This window comes from Neovison vison, chromosome 12, assembly GCF_020171115.1.
Source record: "Neovison vison isolate M4711 chromosome 12, ASM_NN_V1, whole genome shotgun sequence".
Taxonomy (NCBI): Eukaryota; Metazoa; Chordata; class Mammalia; order Carnivora; family Mustelidae; genus Neogale; species Neogale vison.
Genome location: NC_058102.1, coordinates 119,512,018 through 119,536,057, shown reverse-complemented (window position 1 = coordinate 119,536,057; position 24,040 = coordinate 119,512,018). Strand labels below are relative to the sequence as shown.

General features: G+C 40.7%; 2 protein-coding genes across 3 annotated transcripts in view; both read right to left on the bottom strand.

Moving 5' to 3' along the window:
- Positions 1–4,471, bottom strand: part of SEC61A2 (SEC61 translocon subunit alpha 2) — a 28,478-nt gene extending 24,007 nt beyond the window's left edge. For both annotated transcript variants that reach the window (XM_044226442.1, XM_044226443.1), the window contains exons 1-3: positions 4,367–4,471; positions 2,229–2,296; positions 1,100–1,165 (exon numbers count right to left, since the gene is read on the bottom strand). In XM_044226442.1, coding sequence (XP_044082377.1) covers positions 1,100–1,165; positions 2,229–2,296; positions 4,367–4,373 — 141 coding nt within the window. In that variant the 5' untranslated portion in view covers positions 4,374–4,471. The remainder of the gene's footprint in view (positions 1–1,099; positions 1,166–2,228; positions 2,297–4,366) is intronic.
- Positions 4,472–7,734: 3,263 nt separating this feature from the next.
- Positions 7,735–24,040, bottom strand: part of DHTKD1 (dehydrogenase E1 and transketolase domain containing 1) — a 56,176-nt gene continuing 39,870 nt past the window's right edge. The window contains exons 11-17 of the mRNA XM_044226934.1: positions 23,664–23,814; positions 22,307–22,413; positions 21,059–21,223; positions 13,091–13,173; positions 12,596–12,765; positions 11,100–11,185; positions 7,735–10,286 (exon numbers count right to left, since the gene is read on the bottom strand). Of these exons, the coding sequence (XP_044082869.1) occupies positions 10,185–10,286; positions 11,100–11,185; positions 12,596–12,765; positions 13,091–13,173; positions 21,059–21,223; positions 22,307–22,413; positions 23,664–23,814 (864 nt within the window). The 3' untranslated portion in view covers positions 7,735–10,184. The remainder of the gene's footprint in view (positions 10,287–11,099; positions 11,186–12,595; positions 12,766–13,090; positions 13,174–21,058; positions 21,224–22,306; positions 22,414–23,663; positions 23,815–24,040) is intronic.

The window sequence follows — 24,040 nt, the reverse complement described above, 5'->3', positions numbered from 1 at the left end:
GTCCGCTTCTTCCTCTGACCCTCCCTCCACTCAAGCTTTCTCACTCTCCCTCTCTCTCAAATAAGTAAATAAAATCTTTAAAAAAAAAAAAAAAAAGGCTCTCTCTCCCTGACCACTGAAAACAATCTTAAACTAAGTACAGCAGTAAAATATCTTGATGACCAAATTATTTCACTCTTCAAAAAAAAAAAATACATTTGGCTTTTCCCCAGACTATGGACTTACTCTGCTCTACTGCTTCCTAATATAACTTTTTATACTTCCTTTTATGTATTTTCAATAGCTCTTTTTTTTAATTTTTTTAAAGATTTTATTTATTTATTTGACAGAGAGAAAAATCACAAGTAGTGCAGAGAGGCAGGCAGAGAGAGAGGAGGAAGCAGGCTCCCTGCTGAGCAGAAAGCCCCATGGCTCGACCCCAGGACCCTAGCCAAAGGCAGAGGCTTTAACCCACTGAGCCACCCAAGCGCCCCATCCTCAAAAAACCTGCACCTAAAGCATCTAGTTTAATCCTCTCAACAATCTTGTGACAGGGACAGATCACATTTTACCCTCATTCTGTGAACTTAATCTCTGCAAAATACTAATAAAAAGCATCAATGAATTTTATCTATTTATAAATACAGGGTATCACTGGGGTTCTAGAATTTGACTTTTTGAGATTTTTAAATTAATACATGCTATTTACAACATGATTAAAGGCCAACAAAAATAGAAAAAAAATTTGCAATGTATATGTCAAAGGTTTAATGCTTTTATATATAAAAATCTGTCTTTATACAAAAAAACCTCAAGAAAAAAATGGGTAAAGATCATTAACTGCACATTAAGAGAAAAAAAGAATAAAAATGTTCAAACCCACTAATTTAAAAAAAAAAAGAATACACAGTAGGACAAGATAACCATTTTCACCATCAACTCAGATTAAAAATAACAATGCTCAAAATATTTCAGGCTTTATTTTATCTATTTAATCTATTTAATCTATTTATATTTATCTATTATTTAAACTAAAATAAATTTTCTCAAATTATAACCAATCAAAACCCTCCAACAAAAGCATAGGCATTTAATTAATATTTTGGTTTTGGTTACATACCTGACAACATACTAAGAAAATGAAGAGAGTTATGGCAGTCCATAGTACCTTCTCTCTAAACTGGATCTACATCAAAATAAGAATGATCAATCAAAACCAAGAAACAGCAAATACAAAGCAAAATTCCACATTAAAGCATAACATTCTGCATCATGACAGGCTCCAATTATTTACCTTAAAATACTCTGACCTAGTTAGTATCAGCTAAAGCAAACAGCTCAACTTTTCAAACATACCTTCTTTACTTTTCCGAAAATTAAGTAAATTAAATACAGGCAGGCCTCAACACCCTGAACTACATTAACTGAAACCAAAAAGGATAAAAAGCAAGACACAGATCCAGTATGCATGTATTTCAGTTAACACAGCATTGTGCGAAGCAGGGACTGCCCAGGATAATATTATATGAATATCTTATGGAATATGAAAAGCTAGAGCTTCTCGGGATGCCTAACATGTAACTGAAACAACTATTTTTAAAACCACAAAGCAATTAAAAAAAAAAAAAAGAAATACACTTCTAAATGAAACAGTAAGTTTATCAAAAGTTTCACACACCTATTTCTGTTAGTTTTGTGAGATATCAAAGGCAGAGAAGAGGACTGTCAGGGAATTGGCCAGTTTGGGACTAACAGTATTACTGAATTTAAATACCTGTGTTCCAAAAGTGCACAAGGATTCAAGAATAATTTGATGCAGTCATATTATTTTCTGAATGCATTTATGTGATTCTTCCATGTATTGAATGACCAAGAAATGGGAGGCATATACTTGCACAACTGTAAATCATTTAGGTAAAACAACTGTACTCATCAAAAGTGACCCAGCAGACTGAGTCATTCATAGTGCAGTGGGTCCCTAGAGATAGAATATCTTATCTAACACATAGGCCAAAGAAACACTTGGTTTGGAAATATCCCAACTTAAAGAACAGACCTTTTTAAAAACAGAGGATAACCCATCTAAACTGGTTTAAACTGGTGTTACTTACTTTGCGCCTCTTGCAAGGAAGAGCAGTTCTATTTCTCCAAATATACCAGAAAAGGGTTGGGGACAGTTAATCAATCTTGCTAGTTCAGTAGAGTAAGTCATTTAGCTACCCTCTATATTACCAATATGTTATACTTACTTTCCTTTCAGGTTTCTGAATTTCTGGTAGAACTGCACAGAAAGGTTTGATAACTTCTAAAAATTTGACTGTAAAAAGAAAAAAAAGAATACCTCTGTTACAAAGTTTTTAAAAAGAGATGTACCTTTTTACAGAAACCAATACAAACATCCTCTAACTTTTAATGAAGATTCATCCCATTCCCACCTCCAAAGTAATCACAGTACTCTCCATTTCAAATATATCAGGGAAGAGAAATAATTAAGGGACAAAAGAATCCAAAAGTTTTAAGGGTTTACTCCATAGAAGCAAATACAAATACCCTTGTGCCATGATTTTGCTTCCTCATGTTGGTATCCAGCCCTTTTATATATACAGAAAAGGAATACTTTCATAAGCATTACTACATCAAGAAAGAAAGAACGAGAGAATGCAGTCTACTACATTACCCACATGACAATGTACTATAGAAGAAAATAAGATGTATCAGAGGAAAAATGCAAGAGGAAATGTGCTGACACTGCAGAACTGACTTAATTTAGATTAAAAGATGCTGAAATGTATAAGTGAGAAAGATTATGGATTCACCTTCTACACAGAGAGTTTTGTGTGTTTTGTTTTGTTTTGTTTTTTAAGTATACAATCTCTATTTCATTTCACTTACACCAACCTTCATTGCTTGGTTGCTCTCCCACATAATGATCTCAAAGAACTTGTGTATGGATGATAATCAGCCCAGAAAATGACCATGACATTTCATGAGAAAGCACTGCTTTTCCAGACAACTTATAACATATCAAAGTAAGATAAACCAAGGTTCTTTAAGGATAGACACTATATTCTGGCATAGCTTAAGTCAATTCCTGCCAAAGAACTGGAGAATGAAGATGATATTCTCTCAGTCTTTGCCAGTGTCTGTAATGTGCAGAAACACAAGAAGGCACTATTAGTTATGATCATCATCTTCTACAGAGACTGCAGTCTGTATCCTAACACCAAGAAATTGTTTTAAAACTGACCTAACTAATTACACTTTCATAGTGAGCTAAAAGCTGACTATATAATCTTCTCATGAAACTTCTCAAAACGATGGTAGTCACTGACATTTGACAGAACTCAGAAATTCCCAGAGCAGATACTCATTGACCAAGTGCCATTTTGGACTATTTGGAAAATGTGAATTATAGAAGCTTTCTTCTCTAATGCAACACAAATGATCAACCACATCAGAAAACTTCCTAGACTCCTTTATCCTCTTTCCTTCCCACCTCAATCCAAATCACCCTCCCAGATTTCTTGGCATTGTCCCATCACTGGTGTTGGAGAGCTCCTGTTCAAGCAATGCTTCTGTCGGCCACTTGTCTATTCTTGCGTTGCAGAACGTCACCGATTAAAATGTAAATTCAAGGTCAGGGGTCTCCTCTATTTCCTTCCTAAACGTTCACTAGTTGGCCAGTGGATGCACCGCTCAGGTTTGCACTTAACCATTCATCCAAGGAACATCGGCAACAGCTATATAAGTATATGCGTGAATGCATGGGCCGTTGAATGTTCAGGAGATAGCCCTCAAAGATCCCCATAATTCAAGGCCTTGTCCCTAAGGCTTATACAACCTCACACACAGTGAGTTTTCAGTCAACGCTAGAAAATAACTGAAATGAAAATTTTAGGGAAAACGCTATGCTGCCAATCGCACTTTCTTCCTCCCCTAAAATACATGCCATGCATCACTTTAAAAAAAAAAATATCCAACAAGTCAGAGAGCTTTATTCATCACACTAACGTGCCAAGGAAGGGTGACTTGGAAATAAAAATGTGAGCTTCCTAAGCTCCTGAAAAATTAGAAGGGGTCCAGGTTTCGCTCGGTTCCCTAACTCCCCGCCCCCCAAACCAATGGCTTCCCCTCTCCGTCCTCCGCTCCCCGCCACCTAGAGAGCGCAAACCCCGGGCCTCCGGGCCCCGGGCCCCGCAGGCGGCTCCGGAAAGGCCGCACCGCCGAAGGAGCCTCGGAGGAGGCCCCCGGCCCGCGCCCTCCGCAGCGGCCCGGCGCGGCCCGCGCCTCTCCCTCCCGCCCCCGGGCTGGGCGACCCGGGTCGGGCGCCCGCCCCGCCGCCCGTGGAGGCCGGCAGCCCAGCGAGTGCTGCGCCGCCGCTACTCACTGCCCATGGCGGCGGCTGGGGCGGCCCGGCGGGGCACGGCGGCCTCGGCACTGCCTTTGCTCGGGTCCCACGGCTCGGGTCTCGCCGCCCGCTCCCGATGCGCTCCTGGCCGGCCCCGCGCAGGCTCCGCCCCGCGCCACGTGACCCGCCCGCCCGTCCCGCCCGTCCCCGCCCCCTGGCGAGCGCCCGGCAGTTGGCAGCCGGCGCGGCGGACGTCCGCGCGTTGCCATGGTCACCGCCAGCGCGCCAGTGGGCGTGCTCCAGCTCTGCAGCCGAGTTCAGGAGCCTTGGCAGGATTGCAGCGGCCAGGCTCTATACTGCCTGAGCTCTTCTCTGAGCTCACTGCCAAGCAATACCCGTTTCCTCGACCTCCTAGTCCGGTCCAGGCCTCCCGGGTCAGGACCCGGCCAAAGCGGCCGCCCGAGGGTCGCGGGCCAGAGTTGCATCTCTGAGTGTGACCCTAACAGCCCTTTTATTTTGCTCCTGCCTTATCGGAACTTCGTGGAAGTTGTCAAAAATCTTGTGATAATCTGTCTATAATTAATAGCTATGAACTCCCCACTATTATGTGTGCTCCTTCTTCAGCTTCTCTGATAGACGAAGATCCGCGTTTTGTCCCCCCTTATCCCTTCTGGGACAGCGTGGCAATAAGGGAAATCAGTCTTGGAAATCAGTCTTAGAAATCAGCCTGCAACCTGTACCCCTGAAGCAAATAATACATTGTATGTTAATTTTTTAAAAAAAGAAAGAAAGAAAGGAAAAAGAAATCAGCCTGCATTTTAATCTCTTCTTCTGAATGGCTTTGGGCAATTAACCTTTCTGAGGTACATCAGTAAGATAAGGATAATAGCCATGTACTATAGGTGTGAAAATTAGAGGACGAGACTGACACACAGAAGGCCCTCAAATGTATTCTCCAAGTCAATTTTAAACCCCTACTGTAACTTCTGCTCTAACTTCTAATGAAACAAGCTATTTCAAAGTTCACTAATGACGCAAAACCACCAAATCCAATGATCTGTCCTAAGACTTCATCTGCATCCAAGAAGGAAACCAGTGATTCATATGTGTGTGTGAAAGAGACTGAGAAAAGTTGATTTTCTCCTTGACCAAACTCCAGCCAGGCTCTGGTGAGCCCTTTCTTCACTAAGCTTTACCCAGTCCTATAAAGATTTAAACAGAGATTAACAGCTCCATCCCGAAAGTGACCCTAGCCCTCCCTTGAAGAATCTGCCTGTGAAAACTCAAAACTGCCCGAAGAATTTACCATTTGTTCCAACACCTGAAGATACTGCTTCTGTCTTCTAGCCTTTGTGAAAGGTAGGAGCCTAACTTTCATAAGCACCATTTAACGAACCCAGATTGGTGTCACATGGACAAATCCCTCTTCCTTCAAGCTTTTTGTCATTTTTTCACTTCCTGACTCTGAGCCCCACCCACCTGCTCCTTGTTCTGTCGTTTTTGCTTTAGATTTCCAGTCCCCTCTGTACAAATCAAAGTTGAGTTCAGTTCATGCTGGACTCTTTTCTACTGCAATAATATACTGCTGATTAAAATCTGTCCTGACTTCTTTACCTGGTGTGAGGCATTGTTTATCTTTGAAAACACACACACACACACACACACACACACACACACACGTAGGCTGGGCATGCACAGAACTCTGCTCCACTTGGGGTCATCTGGGACAGCTCCAAGACTGGAGACTTGAATGAGCAGAGGGATCTCTCACTCACAAGCCCAGCATTTGCGGCTGCCTGTCAGCTTCAACATCTCCACAGGGCCCCTTCATTTTGCCTGGGCTTCCTCAAAACATGGCCGCTGGGTACCAAGGGAATGTTCTTGTTAATGACCCAGCATCACTTTCAGTGCATTATCTTGGTAGAGGCAGCCACAAATGCCTGTTCAATCTCAAGAGAGTAGGAAAACAGACTCTGCCTCTAGGTGAAGTTGTGGCAAGGTTCTGGAAGGGCAGGTGAAGCAAAATACTGCTCTAGCCACTTTGGGAAACACAAAGTTTGCCAGAGTTATAACCTCCCATCCTATGACTTCATTCTTGTCTCACTCTATTCTGTATGAGTCATTTTTATACTTCTCTAAGCTCCCCTACTATCCATAAACTTCTAGATGGCAGAAACGTAATTTTTGTATCACCTATGGTGACTGGCAAATGGTTGGCTTACACACAGTTTTGGCCCTATACTGTGAGCTAATTTCACACATATAATATCCTTTCAATAAAGATGCACTAAAATGAAAGCCTAATTGACAGACAAAGAGTTGCCTCCACTTCTCTTTACTTCTTCTTTCTGGGACAGCTCCATGTTTCAAGTAAAAGAACCTGGGAATAAGCTCTGACATGTTAGGTAACTGCTGTGAATTATCCTTCCAACATTCTTCAGTCTTTCTACTATTACATGCTACCCAGAACTTGTCCTCTTTTTTTTTTATGTTTTTCCATCTGTTTATGAGGACTGACAGATACTGAAATAGCAAATGCCTTCCAACAATGAAATGTAAACAGCAGAACAATAATTTAACAGGATATTTGTTGTTTTGTTTTTGATATTTTGTTGTATTCTCAAAATCTTGATGTTATGTTGCTATCTACAACACAAGCATCTTTTTCTGCAAGTAAAGTAATGCCTTGTTTGGTAGGGGGAAAAAAAACCATAACCACTATTCATGGTGTTCCACAGAGAATGCAGGCTTCTGGATGTCACATCACTAGAACAAATCCAAGAACCACCATCCTAGGGATGCAGGCTCTATAAAACCTCAGTGACAGATGTCATCACAAGAAAATACCGCCGTTAGGGAGAGGTTAACCATCCCATCCTGAGTCGTTCGGAATCCTGGCAGCTGCATAATTGATCTGCTTGCTGGAAGACATTCAGGTTTCAGAGGCTGACCCAAGGTGACACATAGGAGATCATTGCAGTGTTCATTCTGAATGATCATGTGGTCATCTTCTGCCCATGCAGAGTAGTAACGTACCACATGTGGGTGATGCCCAAGGACTGCATGAGCATAAACATATTGACTACAATATGCCAATTAATCTACATCTATCAGCAGTATCACTCTACCTTGACCTCCCACACTGTTTTAGCACACTCAACAAGAACATATCTCTCTATGTGTAAAATGCGTTGTCATCTCAAATAGATAGATAGTCCACTGAGGACAAATAGCAACCCATTTTCCATTTTACTCTCATGTATTTCTAATGTCCCAAACAACACCATATATGCAGTAAGTGTCCAATAAACTACTGGGGAAATACTATCCTACTGTTAGAGGGTCATTTCTCACTTTTGTTCAATTATAGTTGATTCTCCACATGACTCAGAGAAGACACAGGGAAATAACACTAAAGGAACATACTTTTATTAAAAGTTTTCTAAGATTAACTGATTTTGCAAATGGCAATGGGGAAATAACAGTCTGCTTTAGACTGCTTTATCAGATTTAAATACAAGCATGACAATGAGTTACTACTCCCACTGAGTAATTTAGGAGTTGTTTATTTGAATTAATAGTAGGTTGTAAATATTGAGGATTTAAAAACATTTTGTCCAAATTTCCCCCAAATGTGATGGTTTTAACACTAAACTTAGAAGCTGAAGGTGAAAAGCAAATATCCAAGTATATCCAAGGGAAATGGAGGTGAAGCTTTTGGAACCTCAAGATTCAAGTCTTGATTCTCATCTGTGACTTCCCTCCTGTGGAACCCCTAATTTCTTTTAACTGCATTTCCTCGCTTTTGTAAAATGGACACTATTTCTATTGTCAGTCAAGGAATTAAAAAAAAATTCATAAGTAATACAGTCAGACTAAAAGAAGTTACGCTTTAGAATATTTTCTAAATAATATGCATATACAAAAATGGAGCAAATGGTTCTCAAAGAAGAAAATTTTATTTTACTAAGAATATGTCACTTTAGACAAAATCAATATTTTTTTCACTCTTGTTAATACTTCTCTTCAATGAATACCCAATTTGAGCTCTATTCTTCATTGAATATGAAATTAACATAGATATATGTTAATATCACATTATGTGATATTATTATGTGATAATATTATTATGTATAATATCACATTATCAAATTTCCCAGGGGAATACAATAAAGGTGTTTTATTAATTTTGCTATGCTATTTTTATCCCATACTTTATTATGGGAGTATTTGATTTGGTCCTTTCCTACGACGTAATTAAAAATGCTGACCCGTGTTGCAACAGTGATTGAGAGTAAGAAGGTTAAGATACAGAAGACACATTTTTTTTAGAAGACAATTTCATGGCTCATGGTGGTGAAGACATAATAAGATACCAGAGAAATTAGAAGAAATCTAAACTTCTAAAAAACAAAAAAAAAAACAAAAAAACCCTAGTTTTCCCTCTCATTTTGTGCTTCAAGCTTGGAATTTTTAACTCAAGAAACCAAGAGATCTGAAAAAAATGACAGGCCTTTCATGTTTTTCTAGTTCAGTCTACAACACTGATAACCGTTTTCATTAGATAGACTTTGTAATTGTACCGATTTACATGCGTGGCACCGAGTTACATGATTTATAAGGCTTGACACAGGAAGGAAGCATTAAGGTGCATGGGCTTGAATATAGGTGCAAAGGGCTGTGAATATTACAGAAATATTAAATTAACAAACTAAGGCATACACTGAAGATGTGAATTGCAAATCTACTCCTGTGACCCAAACAACCATGTTGATTGTGAAAGACTTTACCAGTCACCAAAAAAGGGAGAGGCCATTCCAGTGCCCCAGCACTTCCTCCATTATTTCGAAGAAAAACTCTCATAGCACCAGAATGGAAGATGGCAGAGCCCCTGCAGCACCAAGTGACATTAAGCTACACAGCTTGCTGCTCTGTGATTAAGCTTCCATGAACTTTCAGAGGTAATGCAATGGGCTGGTGATCTCCGTAAACCCCTAAGAACCTGTGCTTGGAAGTTTTCAGCGTTAAAGTTAAAATGCTCCTTAAACACCACAAACGAACATCACTTCATCATACCCTTTTAGCAGCAAGACTGACTAACCAGGAGCTGAAATCCTCGTATCAGACACCAAAAGTCAATCAAAAATATTAAGATATCACTGCAATAAGAATTTAGGGGGAAAAAAGATATGATGACAAACAATTTCATTGTAGCTAAAACTCCTTAATAATACTGTGCAAAAAGATGATACATCCCGAGTCCTTTGTGATGGGATGGATATTTAAGGTCAGTGGGTGAAAACAGCTCTTCTGAGGAACATCCATCAGGACTAGCATAGCTTTGCTCCAGCATTTGGTGAACACTTCTCACCGTGGCTGGAAAGCAGCCCCTGAGATCACATAAAATGAAAATACTGGTAGTCACAGGACTCTGAATAAAGAATGGCAAAATTAATGAAAGTGACACGCACCAAGCAAATTGAGAAGTCATGTCCAGGTGATCTGCAGGTAAATTCTGTAAATTCAAATTAAAGAGACTTTCCTGGGCATATATAGTTAATTAGAAAACATGATCTGAAAAAGTCTGGGTAAGGCACTGGTTCTACAGCTCACTCAGATCTAACCAAAACAGAACACTGTTGTACCTTCAAGGATTAAGGTGACTCATCAGGTTCATGGATTGATGGATAATTCCCTTGGTTACTCTGTGTATTCCAATTAAATGTTCCTCATCAATCCCAACGTCTTAGAGGAACACAGACTTTTCATGTTGCCTAATGGAAGAAGAGAGCAAAGGAGCCGGCTTTTTTCATGCTTGTTTTCTTAAAAGGAAGTAACACTGTTTCAAAGGACACCATCAAGCAAAGGTCTTGGCGAGGACATCTTCATGCTGCTGCAGGTGAAGGGTGCCAATTCCTACAGCAGGGGCTGGCAAAGGGGGTCGACTCACAAGACGGAGCTATGATGAGAGCAGAAAAGAAATAAAATGACCTGCTGACCTGATCAGAGCCCGGCTTTATTCTCCCGAGGCAGGGCATGCATTTCTTTTAGCTTGTTTAACCACAAATCACCTTTTTTGGAAAAATAATAGGTCACCTAGAATAGACTGGAAGGAGATACAGGTCACAACTAAAAACTAAATCCCAGGCATCATCAGGGGAGATCAATTCTTGAATTTGTCCTATTCTTCAGTAACTATTAGTTGGTTTTAGCAGTAGAGTTTCCTAAATTAGAACAATGACAATGATTTGACCCCACAAACTAGTAACAAATGTGTGAAGTGAGTTCTAATTGAAGAAGAACAGGAAGAGAAACAGAAGCCCATTTGCTCTTCTCATTGTTCTTCCCTCCTGACAGTCTAAGCAGTAAGAACTTGGCCTTTGATGGACCCCAGCTATGTGGAAGAGCCTAGAACAAGCATTAGTGGGCATCTCTTCTCCATTACTGTAATACAAACCCACTCATCACCCTGCTTCCCCAGGGCCTGGATTGTGAACTTTAGGACAAGACTAGTGGTAAAGGTAGCTGACAGGTAAGGGCTTTTACTTTAAGTATAATCACTTTTTCTTACATCATACTAGCACATACACATATATATCTTGATAAACATTCAGCATTTCATTCCCCCAAAAAACAGTCTAAGTTAGGTTTTATAGTTTAGTTTCTCTTTAAAAGAATTGGACTGCTAATGGGGGATAAACCCATTTACGGGCACTCCAGGAGAAATAACACACACACACACACAAAACACTGTAAGAGGGAAAGCTATTACCTTGCAGGCCAGCTGCTTTTCAAACCTTGGAGAAACAAAGCACCATGGTCCCATGTTCTGAGGCTCCTCCTGACTCCAAATAAAATCTATAGCAGAAGAAAGTTCATTTCAATACTCCAGGTAAACCTACAGTAACACACACACACACACACACACATTCTATATGTAGAATATATAAAAATATATAGAGATTTATATATATCAATATATATAGAATATATATATATAGAATGTGTGTGTATACACACACACAGTGCATATGTACATAGATACCTTTTAGCCATATACACACACATATGTACATATACAGTGTGTATGTATGTATAACTAGCTTTCTTCAAGTAAACATATGCCTTTCCAATATGGCATGGTGTGGTTTGGTTTTTGTTTGTTTTGTTTTGTATTTTGGCAAATGATAGTCACGTATCAAGCACCTCACTCATGATACAGAACAATTCTATCCACCCCCAAAATTCCCTCATCCTGCCCTTTGAAGGCAACTCCTCCTATGGCACCAGCCTCTGGCAACCACTGAGGTTCTCTTCTCCCTATGGTTTTGCCTTTTCCAGAACATCAGATAAATGGAATTATACGATATGGAAGCTTTGGTTCTGGCTCCCCTGAACTAGCAAAATCCCAAAGCCATAGTTCACTCTCTTTTATTGCTGAGTAGTATGGTATTGCAAGGATGTACCTTACATCCTTGTTTATTTACCCACAGGTTCAAGGACATCCTGGTGGTTTCCAGTTTGGGACAATTATGATTGAAGCTGTGGTAGACATTTTTCTGTGAACACACTGTCATTTCTCTTGGGCAAATACCTCAGAGTAGACTGGCAACTGTGTCTTGGAACTAACTATTTTCCAGAGTGGCTGTACCACTTTCCATTCCTCATCAGCTCTCAATATCGCCAACTTACTGTTTTGTTTTCATTTTAGCTATTCTGACAGGGGTGCAGCCGTATCTCGTCTGGGTTTCATTTGCATTTCCCTTATCACTAATTATGTCAAGCATCATTTTAAGTAGTTATTTGTCATCCCATTCTTTCATTCAGATCTTTTGCCTAGCCAAAGGTCATGGAGATTTTCTCCTAGAAGTTTTAGAGTTTTATGTTTTACATTTAGATCTGTGATCCTGAGTTAATGTCCATTTCCAGTACATACAGATGTCTAATTACTGAAGCCCCACTTGTTGTAAAGACTTGGCTTTTACAGTTACATTTATCCTAAGCAATAGTATAGCACTGATTACCTCCAACCTATCAAGAAACGACACATCTTAAAGTGAGAGAAGGGGGTGGGTTACTGAAAGGGACACCATAAAAGACAAGGAAACATTGGCTCTAGCAGTATTTTTTTTCCCCCATATTTCCAAATTCCAAAAGATTCAATCCTTTAAGGACTCTCACTGCCCCAGAATCCCTTTCCACATGAGACGCTGGAATAGGTTTCAGGTATATAAAACACAAAGAACCCCACCAAGAATAATGCTGCACCTTTAACGTGTTTGTATTTGCTCATCTCTTGCTGTAACGAATCCAGTGGGAAAGGGCAGAGTTCCTCTAATCGGATGATGGCAAAGTCATGCTTCTTGGCCTCTAAGGATTCTCTTTGCTTCAGCAGGGCATAGAAATGTTTGCCACAGCAGAACACTAGCCTCTTGACCCTGTTGGGTAGAATGGGGTAGAGGAGAAACAGCTAAGAGAACTGTATCAAAAGAAAGAGGAAATTGCGTTGATGAAAATGCTTCATTATGGAAGCAGTGGGGGGCTCTGTAGTTGGGTTCAGTGACACACTGTGCCCTGTGGCCTTCCTCAACAACACACGCCTCTGAAGCTCCACATTCCATGCAAACTCTGACTCCCGCCCCATGGGGACAGAGGACTTCTATCAGGATAGAGGAGATTTGGGTCACTCTGGGCTCCCTAACGTGAACTAGTTTTCCCATTAATTAAAATTCTACTGCAGAGTAGAGATACACAGCAAATTACTTTTTGGGATCCACAGATGAATCTCCAATGACCGGCTTGAATGTTGTTCCTGGTGCCATTTCTTGAAGAGTTGACACAGCGGCCTAAGGAGGGTAAAAAGCCACACAACTATCAATCAAAGAAAGGAGCTGAAGATGCTTGCACTTTCAAGGGATCTTTACCAAGAAATAACATCAAACTTTCCTCCTCGGACTCATATATGTAAACATATGCCCTAGTAAACACAGTATCTTTCAAAAAAATACCAACTGTGTATATTTCAGAATAAAATTACTTTTTCAAGGTTATGTAAGATTGCCTTTTATGCAATACTGAAACAAGACTTTTAGAATCAAAATTTCAGTTTGATCACACTTTTTTTTTTAAGATTTTATTATTTATTTGACAGAGAGAGATCACAAGTAGGCAGAGAGGCAGGCAGAGAGAGAGAGAGGAGGAAGCATGCTCCCCACTGAGCAGAGAGCCCAATGCGGGACTCGATCCCAGGACCCTGAGATCATGACCTGAGCCGAAGGCAGCAGCTTAACCCACTGAGCCACCCAGGCACCCTGATCACACTTTTTGTCTCAGTAAAAATACACTTTGGTTTGTTGGAATCAGAAATGACATTTGTGAACAAAAACAGCTAAACTAGGACAAGGATTTCTGTCTTTAGGATTTTGACTATAATTTATACGTGAAACCTAATGAGTCAGAACAAGAAGGAACAATACATGAATATTTCTGTGATGAAAAGAAATTTTATTAATGCACTCAATTTAAATAAGTACCTGTTGCCCAAGAACTTAGCACATAGACAACCCTAGTTCACTGCCCTATAATCTATTCTCAAATGGGAATACATCTTGATTGGTCCACTGATGGGCAGCCATGCTGATGGGGAATATTGTAGTATACCCTAAAAAATTAATATTAACTAAGAGAATGAAATAAAAATATATACTTTATACATTATACATTATCTATATGTCTACATAATATATGTTACCTATTATATATAGATATATATTTTATTATATATCATATATTTATTCTTATTTTTTACTTATTCTTATTGCTAAATAATATATGATAGAAGCCATTTTTCTCCGCCCTGAACCCTTGGTCAGCTCCCACTTCCTAGGGTAGGAATCCAAAGGAGCTGGAGGCGTGCCTGGCTAGCTCAGTTAGTGGAGCAAGTGACTCTTGATCTTGATCTTGGTGTCAGTTCAAGCCCCACATGGAGGTGTAGAACTCACTAAGGCCAAAAAAAAAAAAAAAAAAAAAAGGAACTGGAATTCAGAGCTGGGTGGGAAATTTGGGTACAATTTAGGTACCACTTGTCAGACAAACTTCTTACAGCCCTGAGTCATATTTGTCATATGGCAAGTCATCTCTAAATACACCTTGAAAAGAAAGGGTGGACTTCTGTTCTGCTAGATCACTTGTACCAATTATCTAATTTTCAGGAAGAAATCAGACTTCAGTAATGGTGGTATTCACTTTCAGTTAATAGAAGGACTTACATGTTTAATGAAGATATTTAGCTACTTAATAGTTTTTCACTTAAAAATCTATAGGATAGGGGCACCTGGGTGGCTCAGTGGGTTAAAGCCCCTGCCTTCAGCTCAGGTCATGATCCCAAGTTCCTGGGATCCAGCCCCACATCGAGCTCTCTGCTCCGCGGGGATCCTGCTCCGCCCCGACTCCCTCGCCGCCTGCCCTCTGCCTACTTGTGATCTCATTCTCTCTCTGTCAAATAAGTAAATAAAAAATAAAATCTTTAAAAAAAATCTATAGGATATATATATATATATATATTTTTTTTTTTTTTGAGAGAGAGAGAAAGAGTGTGTGAGCAGAGAGATGGAGGGAGAGAGAGAGAGGGAGAATCTTAAGCTCTCAGGCTTCATCTCATGACCCTGAGATCTTGACCTAACTCAAAATTAAGAGTCAGACACCTACCCATCACAGCCACCCAGGTGCCCCTAGCTGTTGATATTTTCAAGGTTCCAGAGCAAGGTCTCAGTTATTTGGTAAGTTATATATTAGACATGAGAGAGGAGTGGACTATTGGGGCCAGAATGTGAACTCTCTTTCTCATTAGAAACAGCAAAAAAATTCTCAATAAAATTTCTAATTGTTCACTCAATACTTAGTAATATACATATATTATACTTAATGTGATTACATGCCATTAGAGTAATGATTGAGGGAGCATGTGACACCCTTAGGGGTATAATGAAAACTGGGTCAAGAATCCCAGACAAATATTTTTCTTAGAAATAAATTATAGTAATCTGTATTGTGACTCAGCCCCTTTAACACTGCTGCTTCAAAACATCTGTGTCCAAAAACCCCCATGAGAAACACGTGTTAAAGGGATTGCATTCATTATTCCTGAATATCCTGTCATGCTGCGAGACCGAGGAAGCCATCTCACAATGTGCAAGGTTGTTCAAGTCAGGGGAGCAAACGAGAATGAAGGGATCAAACACACAAACCACGCCATCCATGTAAGAACGGGAAGTACATTTCCACAGTACTGACCCCCGGGGTCAGCACCAGGGAGAGGCAGTGGAGGGGCACAGAGGGCGGAATTTGAGGTGGCACCCACTCTGGGCTCATGTGGATGCTGACCTCCACTAGAGGTAAATCACTCACTGCTTTCCTCAACACCCCTCAATTCCAAATATACATTCTCGAACCTTCGTGAGAAGCACAGGGTAGTCTTGAAGAGCCAAATCCTAAATGACTTCTTTTACCTCCTTTGCCTAGCATCCAAATAAGTGCCAAGGTTTTTTTGAACGTTAATTCTAATTAAGACTCTCATATAAAACCAGAAAAAATGCTCGCAGATGGGATAAATAGATGCTTAGCAATATATATTATCTTGAACTCTGCATATTTTTGTGATTTAAAAAATATATTGGGGGTGGCGCCTGGGTAGCTCAGTCGGTTAAGCGTCTGACTCTTGATTTCTCCTCAGGTCATGACCTCAGGGTGGTGAGATCGAGCCTCTTGTCTGTACAGCTCTACGGTGAGCATGGAGCCGACTTAGGATTCTCTCCCCTTCCCTTTGCTCTTCCCCCTCCAGCTCACATGTGCAATCCCTTTCCCTCCCTCTCTCTCTCACACACAAAAAAATAAAAATAAAAATAAATTTAAAATAAAATAAAAAACTATACTGTATGCTTAACACTCAGTTCAGGTGAACCCAGACAAAATGTTCCTTTTCTTCTTTTTTAAAGATTTTATTTATTTATTTGAGAGAGAACAGGAGAGAGAGAGAATATATGTACCCCTTTAAATGTTATAGCAATAAACTATATTGTTGTAATGTTTGAAACAGGATTCTATCCACTGGCAAATCATTTAACAGAAAAAAATCTCAGCCAATGAATATCACCACTGGTTTTCATCAAAATACTTGGCGGGGCGCCTGGGTGGCTCAGTGGGTTGGGCCGCTGCCTTCGGCTCAGGTCATGATCTCGGGGTCCTGGGATCGAGTCCCGCATCGGGCTCTCTGCTCGGCGGGGAGCCTGCTTCCCTCTCTCTCTCTCTCTCCCTGCCTCTCCGTCTATTTGTGATCTCTCTCTCTGCCAAATAAATAAATAAAATCTTAAAAAAAAAATACTTGGCATTCCCAACTTGCTACTCTCAATATAGTACATTAGACCTGGTTTTCTCTGGTTTTGCTTTCAATGGTTTGTGTTACGTACAGTCAACCTAGGTCAAGAAGCAGATGATCTTCCTCCTGACATGTGGTCGGAAGGTCTCTAGTAGCATCATGCTGTCACCATGCCTACGTCATTCACCTACTTCCTCTCATTATGTACGCATTTTATCATCTTGCTCCATCACAAGTAGGGTGAGTACAGCACAACAAGGTATTTTTTAAAAAGACCATATTCACATAACTTCTTTTATAATATATAATCGTGATTCTTATATTTTATTTAGTTCTTGTTAAGCTAATACTGTGTCTAATTTATAAATTAAAATTTGATAGGTACGTGTGTATAGGAAAAGACAGAGTGGGTGCAGCATTTAGTACTATCTGCAACCTCAGGCATCCGATGGGAGTCTTGGAATGTATACCCCACAGATAAAAGAAGAATACTGGTACTGAGAACTACTTGCACTTTAAATAAACTTTTTCTAAAAAATTATTTCTGCTTGGGTGCCTGGGTGGCTCAGTGGGTTAAAGCCTCTGCCTTCGGCTCAGGTCGTGATCCCAGCATCCTGGGATTGAGCCCCACATAGGGCTCTCTGCTCAGCAGGGAGCCTGCTTCCTCCTCCCTCTCTCTCTCTGCCTGCCTCTCTGCCTATTTGTGATCTCTATCTGTCAAATAAAATAAATAAAATCTTCAAAAAAAATTATTTCTGCTCACAGTGAGATGGAGTGCTCCCTACAGTCCAAGTTATTCCAGAAAGTTTTTTTTTTTAAAGAGAGAAAGCAGTTAGGTCAACTAAAACCGAAAAGACGTTTCTGTTTAAATATAATTAGACACAAGGGGATGTGTGGGTTTGCAGAGTCTAGGGGGCCAGGGGGGCGGGGTGGGAAACAGTTGAAACAGGTAAAGGGGATTAAGGAGTGAGTGCTCTTGTCGTGATGAGAACCAAGTGTGTATGGAAGTGTTGAAGCACCATATTGTACACCTGAAACTTACATAACACTGCATGTTAACTGGAATTAAAATTTCAATTTTAAAAGCCAAAAAAATTGCCTGGGTGGTTCAGAGGTTAAGCCTCTGTCTTCAGCTTGGGTTATGGTCTCATAAAATAAATAAAGGCCCTAAATAAATAAATAAATAAATAAGAGGGGCGCCTGGGTGGCTCAGTGGGTTAAAGCCTCTGCCTTCGGCTCAGGTCATGATCCCAGGGTCCTGGGATCGAGCCCCGCATCGGGCTCTCTGCTTGGCGGGGAGCCTGCTCCCTCCTCTCTCTCTCTCTGCCTGCCTCTCTGCCTGCTTGTGATCTCTGTCTGTCAAATAAATAAATAAAATCTTAATAAATAAATAAATAAATAAATAAATAAATAAATACGATACAGAAAATAGAAGCAAGTATGTACAAAAATGACAAAAGGACATTACAGACCAATACCCCTGATGAACACGGATGCAAAAATTCTCAACAAGATACTAGCTAATTGGATCCAACATTAAAAGTATTATTCACCACACCCAGGTATGATATATTTCTAGGCTGCAGGGGCGGAGGTTCAATATCTGCAAATCAATCAATGTGATATTCTACATTAATGAAAGAAAGGATAAGAACTATATGATCTTCTCAATAGATGCAGAGAAAGCATTTGGCAAAATACAGCACCTTTCTTGATTAAAAACCCTCAACAAAGTAGGAATAGAGGGAACATATCTCAAACATGATAAAGGCCATATAGGGAAGACCCGCAGCAAATATCATTCTCAACAGGGAAAACCTGAGAGCTTTTCCTCTAAGGTCAGGAACTCAACAGAGATGTCCACTCTCACCACTGTTATTAACATAGTATTAGAAGCCCCTGCCCAGCAATCAGACAACAAAAAGAAGTAAAAGGCATCTGAACTGCAAAGAAGAATTCAAACTCTACTCTTCACAGATGACATGATACTCGATGTAGAAAACCCAGAAGATTTCACCAAAAAATTGCTAGAATTGATACAGGAATTCAGCTAAGTCATAGTATATAAAATCAACACACAGAAGTCTGTTGCATTTCTATACACCAACAATGAAGCAGTAGAAAGAGAAATCAAGGGATCAGTCCCATTTACAATTGCACCAAAAACCAGATACCTAGGAATAAACCTAACCAAACAGGTAAAAGATTTGTACTCTCAAAACCATAGAACACTTATGAAAGAAATAGAAAAAGACACAAAGAAATGGGAAAACATTCCATGCTCACAGATTAGAAAAACAAATATTGCTAAAATGTTGACACTACTGGGGTGCCTAGCTGGCTCAGTGAGTTAAGCATCTGCCTTTCATTCAGGTCATGATCCCAGGGTCCTGGGATCAAGCCCCATGTTGGGCTCCCTGCTCAGCAGAGAGTCTGCTTCTCCCGTTCCTTCCCCCCACCACCCCCTGCCCAAGCTCTTGCTCTCTCTCACTCTCTCTGTGTCTGAAATAAAATCTTTTTTTAAAAAATGTCTATACTATCCACATCAATTTACACATTCAATGCAATCCTTATCAAAATACCACTAGCATTTTTCACAGAGCTAGAACAAACAATTCTGAAATTTGTATGGAACCAGAAAAGACCCCAAAAAGCCAAAGTAATGTTGAAAAAGAATCAAAGCTGGGAGCTCACAATTCTGGACTTTAAGCTTTATTATGAAGCTATAATCAGCAAGACAGTATGGTACTGACACAAAAACAACAAACAGATCAATGGAACAGAATAGAGAACCAGAAATGAACCCTCAGCTATATGGTCAACTCATCTTCGACAAAGCAGGAAAGAATATCCAATGGATGGGACACCTTGGGTGGCTGAGTCAGTTAAGTGTCTGCCTTTGGCTCAGGTCATGATCCCAGTGTCCTGGGACCGAGTCCCACATGGGGCTCCTTGCTCATCAGGGAGCCTGCTTCTATCTCTGCCTACCACTCCCCCGCATGTGCTTTCTCTGTCTCTTGACAAATACATTAAAAAAAAAAAAACAAAAAAGAATATCCAACAGAAAAAAGTCTCTTCAACAAACAGTGCTGGGAAAATTGGACAACAACAACATTCAGAAGAATGAAACTGGACCACTTTGTTACACCATACACAAAAATAAATTCAAAACAGATGAAAGACCTAAATGTGAGGTAGAAATCCATCAAAAAATCCTTTGACCTCAGAAGCAGCAAATTCTTACTAGACATGTCTCCAGAGGCAAGGGAAACAAAACCAAAAATAATTATTGGGACTTCATCAAGATAAAAAGGAAAGGAAACTATCAACAAAACTAAAAGGCAACTTACAGAAGTAGATTATCAGACAAATGACTAGTATCCAAAATCTATAAAGAGCTCATCAAACACAATGCCCAAAAAACAAAAAATCCAGTCAAGAAATGGGCAAAAGACATGAATAGACATTTCCCCAAAGAAGACATACAAATGGCCAACAAACACATGAAAACATGCTCAACGTCACTTATCATCAGGGAAACACAAATCAAAACCACAATGAGATACTACCTCACACTCACCAGAATGGCTAAAATTAACCACTCAAGAAACCAGAGATGTTGGTGAGGATGTGGAAAAGAGGGAACCTTTTCCAGCTGTTGGTGGGAATGCAAACTGTGGAAAACAATTTCCTCAAAAAGTTAAAAACAGAACTACCCTCAGATCCAGCACTATTAGGTATTCATCAAAAAGATACAAAAATAGTGATTTGAAGGGGCACATCCACCCAAATGTTTATAGCAGTAATGTCTACAATAGCCAAACTGTGCAAAGAGCCCAGATGTCCATCGACCGATGAATGGATAAAGATGCGGTATATTTATACACAATGGAATGTTACTCAGCCATCAAAAATAACGAAATCTTGCCATTTGCAACAATGTGGACAGAACTAGAGGGTATTATGCTAAGTGAAACAAGTCAGTCAGAGAAAGACAAATACCATATGATTTCACTCATATGTGGAATTTAAGAATCAAAACAGATGGAACATAGGGGAAGCGAAGGAAAAATAAGATGAAAACAAGAGAGGGAGGCCAACCATAAGAGACTTTTAACTGTAGGAAACAAACTGAGGGTTGCCGGAGGAGAGATGGGTTGAGGGGCTGGGGTAACTGGGTGAGGGGCACTAACGAGGGCACATGATGTAATAAGCACTGGGTGTTATACACAACTGATGAGTCACTGAATTCTACCCAAAACTAATAATACACTTTATGTTAACGAGCTTAACTTTAAATAATTTTTTTTTTTAATAACAAAAGGAGAGACGCTTCCTAACTAGTTTTTCCTACTTACAGGGAACCTGAGTAACATCTTCGGAGAAGCAACGATGAGGGGTTTTCGGAAGTTCCGAACCATCTGTCTCCTGAGCAGGTGGAAATACTGTGCAGGGGTGGTCGGGTGTGTCACGAACATGTTTACCGTGTCTCCATCTACCCCCTCTTCGACACTGTCACACATCTGAGGGAAAAAATGGAAGAAAGGAGCAAATGTTCAGATCATCTCATTCAATCACAAGGACCCAGGCTGTCCTAAGGGAAACATGTCTGTATCTGACAACTTCCAAACCGTATCTTCTGCACAGGTGTGTACATATCCTGTAATTTCTTTCCCAAAATGTACTTTTCTGTTTGCATCACACGCCATCTTTAATTTACCTGCCATTTATTTCTGTATCCTAATTTTTATAAAATCATTTTTCTGCATTTTCATCTACCAGTATAACTTAGCATCTATCTACTATTCTGTCTACCTTTCTACTGACCTATCATCTAGTTGTGTATTTTATCGGCGCAGATGCCAAAATGACTAATGATATTCCCATACTAAGTGGATGTGTACAGGTGTCTCCATTTACTCTGAATTGCATCAGAAGATAATAGAGGTTTAGAGACAGAAGGATGATAATGAGTAGTTGTGATAAACCAGTACTGTAGAATAAAATATTAATGATACACTCTAAGGGGTCGGCCTATGAACGTTCACTGGAAAATCTTCTAACTTCTGTATGTTCGAAAATTTTCACAATAAAATACCCTAATATTTTCCTGCATATTCTGCCATATGCAGAAAAAGACGTAGGTATTGCTCCTTACCAATGAATAACAATGGTTATTTCTGGGTGGTTATTTAAATTTTTTTGGTGATCATGAATCATTTTATAAAAATACAATCATTACTTGAAAAAAAAGTTTTTTAAGTAAACATACAGATTCCTAGGCCTCACTCTGAAGAATCTGGTGTTTGTCCCTGTATCTCTGTTTACAAAATGCTCCCCAGGTGATTCTGACAGTCAGCCTGGTTTGGGAGACCCTGACCTCTTCCATCCAAGAACCACTTTAATGGTTATACAACCATGATGTTGGTGTCCCCAGACATCAGGCTGATAAGGAATATTGACATTGCATGAAATCTGTGTCATTCAAATCTTCCAAGTCCTCTCGTTTGAGGTGTGTGTGAAGTATCTACAGGACGCAATTCTATTTCAAACCATCTAGGAAGTAGGAAGCGTTTCTTGGAATCTAGAAGGCATGGGACACGTACCTGCAGGAAACGCTCTATGCGGCAAGAGGAATGGTCGGGTCCAGCCCCGTCGTACCCATGGGGAAGGAGAATAACAATGCCACTCTGTAGGAGCCACTTGGCCTCCCCTGGAAAAGTACATGACAGGGAGTAAGACCTCTCTGAGGCAGGAACACAATGGCCTGAGGTGACCTGGTAGTGCCACAAATTTAGTTTGCTGTCTGATCCCCTAAAATCATTTCCATTCTACGCACTTCCCAGCAGTGTTCTAGGCTTCGGAGGAAGATATCCATCCCGCTGGCTGAAACCCTACAGGACATGTTCACTGAACGGGCTCTAGCAGATGGAACACAAATTAAAAGGGGAATGACCCGGGTTCAAGGACAACATGTATCTCTGATTCCAGGTGGATCTTGCGTTTCCTCACATACCACTTGCAACACGGGCCACTGTCCTTAGCCAAGGGAGCAGACACGCCAGGATGGCTTCTGTACATGTCAAAGTTCAGTCAGTTCGCTCAAGGCACTTTTCTTCCTTCTTTTTTTTTTTTTTTTAAGAATTTATTTATTTATCTTTTGCAAGCGCACGCACGCATGAGACAGAGAGCACACAAGCAGGGGGAGCAGCAGGCAGAGGGAGAAGCAGAATCCCCACGGAGCAAGGAGCCTGATGTGGGGCTGGATCCTGGGACCCTGGGATCATGACCTGAGCTGAAGGCAAATGCTTAACCGACTGAGACACCCAGGTGTCCCAGCACTTTTCTTCCTCACAACTATAAGGTTGCAGAGAAACACAGCAAAGGGAGGCCTGAAGTGTGCAAATTCCAAGAGTGGTTCCCCCCAGAAAATGGGGTGATAGGAACTCACACTTGTACTTTACTACGTACCTTTGAATTTTGCAATAAGCAGGTTCTGCTTTTGTAAATGGTGATTAAATACAATAAAAATGCACAACTGCCAGCTTTCAGATACTTAAATATCCCTGGGTTAGGGAAGTGGGTTTTCAAGGCTGCCATTTGCTCCGAGCACAAATCCTCCCTGTGTCACCACTGCCCGCTTTGTATTCATGTCACAGCTCCTCAACACGTCCCAAGCACAGACCCAAAAGTCCATTGCCTAGGAGCTGGTGGGTACATGCCCTGCTCCTGACAGCCAAGCGCCGTCCCCTGGAGAAGTTGCTGCCTACGGTCTGAGTGGCCCCCAGCCCTCTGGCAGCTTTCATAACCATCCAATAGCTTCCAGGCCCCAGCAGAGGGCAAGGCAGCCTCCCAACTCTCCTGAGGAGCTGTGCTACAGCACCTCATAGGCAGCTATGCCCCTTTCCATTCATTTGTCCCCAAGGGGCTGGGGCCATGCCACACGCATATGCCAACACCAACCTCCAGAGATGAACGTGTCAAAAATGATCTGAGCACCATTGAAGAAATCACCAAACTGAGCCTCCCAGAGGGGCAGCAACTTGGGGCTTTCAATGCTCATTCCATATTCAAATCCCAGGACAGCCTCTTCTGACAACGGGCTGTTGCTAACCTAATACAAAGGAAGAGAAAAGAAACACTGTCATGCTAGGACAGGGGACACAAAAGTCAGTAAAGCATCATAAACCTCTCAAAAGGGAGGAGGGACCCAGAGGGGAACTTTCTTTCCAGTCATCTCCCATTTCTTTGAGAAAGGAGATCTATTTCTCTCCGTGAATGACGCATTTGGGGAAAGTTGGCATGAAGAGAGGAGGGAAAAGAATGGAATATGGGCATTA